This window comes from Hipposideros armiger, unplaced genomic scaffold (genome assembly GCF_001890085.2).
Source record: "Hipposideros armiger isolate ML-2016 unplaced genomic scaffold, ASM189008v1 scaffold_92, whole genome shotgun sequence".
Classification (NCBI taxonomy): Eukaryota; Metazoa; Chordata; class Mammalia; order Chiroptera; family Hipposideridae; genus Hipposideros; species Hipposideros armiger.
This window is the reverse complement of record NW_017731442.1, coordinates 2,216,421-2,219,913: the sequence shown is the minus strand read 5'-3', so window position 1 is coordinate 2,219,913 and position 3,493 is coordinate 2,216,421. Positions and strand designations below refer to the sequence as shown.

General features: G+C 48.7%; 1 protein-coding gene across 1 annotated transcript in view; it reads left to right on the top strand.

Moving 5' to 3' along the window:
- Positions 1 to 2,462, top strand: part of LOC109384061 (EH domain-containing protein 4-like) — a 25,134-nt gene extending 22,672 nt beyond the window's left edge. Inside the window, exon 3 of the mRNA XM_019645022.1 lies at positions 2,191 to 2,462. Coding sequence (XP_019500567.1) covers positions 2,191 to 2,323 — 133 coding nt within the window. The 3' untranslated portion in view covers positions 2,324 to 2,462. The remainder of the gene's footprint in view (positions 1 to 2,190) is intronic.
- Positions 2,463 to 3,493: the final 1,031 nt, after the last annotated feature.

The following is a 3,493-nucleotide window of genomic DNA, read 5'->3' as shown; positions in this document are numbered from 1 at the left end:
TCCCTTGTTTATTGTGTGGCAACATCACCACATCTGACTGCATCTTGTTTCGTGGCTCACAGATTTTGCCTCTGCTCTTGTGTCGGGATCCATGGATTTTGTTGAAACGTTGTCACTTTGCACAGAGGGAGTGGACAGTTCATAAATTATTGAATCCCTCTGTTAACTTCACATTAGAGCCCAGAGGGCTTGTGTTTTGGAAATACTGATATTGAGTGTGAGTTTGTGGTTTTGGAAAAAGACCAGCCTCTCCCAGAAATATTTTATGTAAAATAGTTGCACATATGTGCAGTTTTTCAGCATTGCCGAACTGTCTCCAGCCATCTTGATGAAAAGGATGGGACCATGATAAGAGACCAAATCATTTTTGACAAGAAATGCGGTTTCTCATGAATATGTTCAGAGCTCCGTTCCTACCCCAATTCTAGAGAATTGGATATGGCATTTTTGTCTCTGTGAACTTACAAAGAATGCTAAGTGATCCCTGTGTACTTGATTCTCACAGACTTGCTCTCTGAATGTTGGGCAATGGGTTTTATTTAAAGGTGGAGGGGCTGGAGAAAATCAGAACTGAAGGGTTTCTCTTAAGTTAACTTGACCCTTTATTTTTCACATGATGAGGTTTTTAACTTTATGGGTTGAGTTCTACTCAACTGACATCAGAACTATTAGTTTGAGGTCATTGGTGGCATGACCTCAAGATTTCATCACTGCTTTGTGCTTCAACTTTTCCAGCTGCAAAATGATCGTATCTTTCCTACATCTTCCCTGTCTGATTTGAAAATCTAGGAAACACTATGTGAGAAACTTGTCCTGAACATCTTTATATCAAGTTATTTTTGCAATGTTCATAGTTGCACCTTTTGCTCAAGGCTGTCCCCTCGCCCCCACCCATCAGGCCACGCCCCCACCCACTCTGTGGGCTGAGCTGTGCTGTCTGCACGTGGACTGTGAAGGCTGGGCAGGCCTCCCTGTCCTGCATTCCCAGCATATTTGCTTTCTGAGTAATCCCACCAGTTCCACTGAATGGAAGAATGGCGCTTTCACTGAAGGTTTTCAAGCCTTCTGCTCACACAGATACAGAAGTTAACCATTGACAATATAGGAAAAGCAGAGTCACTCTCCGATTCCACCTTAAAATATACACAGTGTCTAACAGAGATCCACCTCAGGCTCTGTTGCCTGGGTGGAGGGAACAAAGCATTTCCCTCTGCTCCTCTACAGTTACGCAGTGTTAGAGCTAAAAAAGACCTCGCCAGCCCCTGGTCCAAGTGTCTCCATTTACTCATGAGAAAAGTGAGGCCCAGAAGGGGAAGCCCTTTTCCAAGGTCCCACAGCAGTGTATTGGCAAAGGCTGAGCAGAACCTGAACCCAGGTCTACTGACCCACAGGCCACAATTTTCCTGCCCCTCCACTCTGCCAGGACCGTAGAGGGAGCAGGATGAGAAGGAACAGATGGTATTAGGGAAGTGATGGACGAGGAAGGAGGCTTGGAGAAGCTTGGCAGGGCCCTCCCCCACCCTGCCCTTTCGTCTGCTCTTAGGGCACCCCTAGGACTCAGAAAAACACCTGGAGGATTTGGGGAGTTGCCATAGTGGGCACCAGGCTGGGTGCTGAGTCCCTGGGTCATCAGACAGTGAAAACAGGCCCTAGTACATCTGTGTCACTTCAGGGAGTGGGCAGAAGCTGGATAGGGAGCTGAGGATACTCCAGCCCAGTGTGGCAGTGACCCTGAACGAGGCCTGGGATCCCCGGCAAAGGAGCAGCATGGAGGAGGCGCAGGTGAGACTGCTGGGCTTTGGAGTCAGGCTGACCTGGGTTTAGAGCCCAGCTCTAAGTGATGCTAAGCAAGTTACTTAACCTCTCTGAAGTTAATGGCAATTTCTTCCTCATGAGGTTAATACGAGGAGCAAATGAGATGATGTTGCAAAATACCTAAGTGTTCAATAAAAGTTAGCTAAAATCACAATTAACAGTACGGGGTCTGGTGGCAGGTAGCAGCAGGTGCCAGGGCACCCCCCCCCCATACCTGCTCATTCACTGACACCTCGTCCCTGTAGCACCAGTTGAGGTACTGTCAGTCCCCTCCAAGCCCCTGCTTTACAACAGACGATGTCAGTAGCCCGGAGAGGCCGAGGAGCTCCGTAGTTGGCGCAGTTTCTGATCCCATCTTGGATCCCTTTCTTCCAGATTCATGTGCTCCCAGCTGCCCAATCAGGTCCTGAAGAGTATCAGCATCATCGACAGCCCTGGCATCCTGTCTGGGGAGAAGCAGCGCATCAGCCGAGGTCAGTTCCCCCCATTTCACCCAGTGCTGGCCTAGGCTCTCTCTGCTGTTGGCAGAGGATTTCTGTGTCTGTTGTATTCTTTCCATCCTCCAGGACCCCTGGCAGCCCCCGGGGTTCAGAGCTAAAAAGGTTCCAAGAAATAACCAAGAAGTCATAGCATCAAAAGGCTCTGCCATTTCAACTGAGAAACGTTCTGGAGCTTTAGCCATAACCTCTTAACTCCTTTAAACACTATCATCTTCTACTAGGACCCACCCCAGATAAATGTTCAGATTTTAAGAGGGGACATATTGTTGGCTAGCCATTCACTTGGACACATATGACAAAAAACAAAGGAGGCAAGCTAGTGACAGGGAGAGGAGCCTTCCCAGGCGCTCTTCCTCCCGCCGCTGTTGGCACATAGCTCGCCCAGTTGCCTCTGCAGCACTCTTCCGTCGAGTAAGCCTTTACTGGTATCTACTTGGCACCAGACACTATACTGCAAACTGGGGGTGCACCAAAAACAGGTGCAGTTTCTGCCCTCGAGGACGAACACAGACGTACATCAACTTATCACAGAAATAAATGGAAAATGAGAGCTGGGATAAGCAATCTGAGATAGGGGCTGTATATCAGGTGTATGGGAACCTGGCCTGGCCTTGCGGTGTTGGGAAAGGCTCTCCAGAGAACATGTGTTTGAGCCAGAATCTGGAAAGTGACTGAATTACCTAAGGCCAGGTCTGGGGTGGGGAAGGAGAGATTGACTGTAAGGTGTTCAGGGGGGATTGACGGAGAATAGAAAATGCTTGTTAAGAACAGTGATGTCTGGGCTTCTTTGGCCTTCAAAAAACAAGGCTGAGGCAGGAACTGTTTCCAGACCCTTGCATTGTGGTTAAATAGATGGGCCTGCTCTCTCTCCCACCCTCTTGTTGAAAGGGGCCACCTGGGGCAGACCAGAGGACACAGTTTACTTAGAGAAAGGAAATTCCTGACTGGGAGGGCACCATGATGGATTGCTGTGGTCACAGAAACAGGTCAAGTGCCCTTCACCCTGGCCCTTAAAACAAAAGATAGTTCCTCCAGGCTTTGCTGGGAGGGAGAAGATGGAGCAGATGAATTGCTGCTGTCACTTCTCACTGATAACTCTTCCCCACCCTTTAAATACCAAGTCGGTAAAACTACATTGAGAGGCACTGGCAGGCCAAGGTTGAGCAGTGTGACCTGTC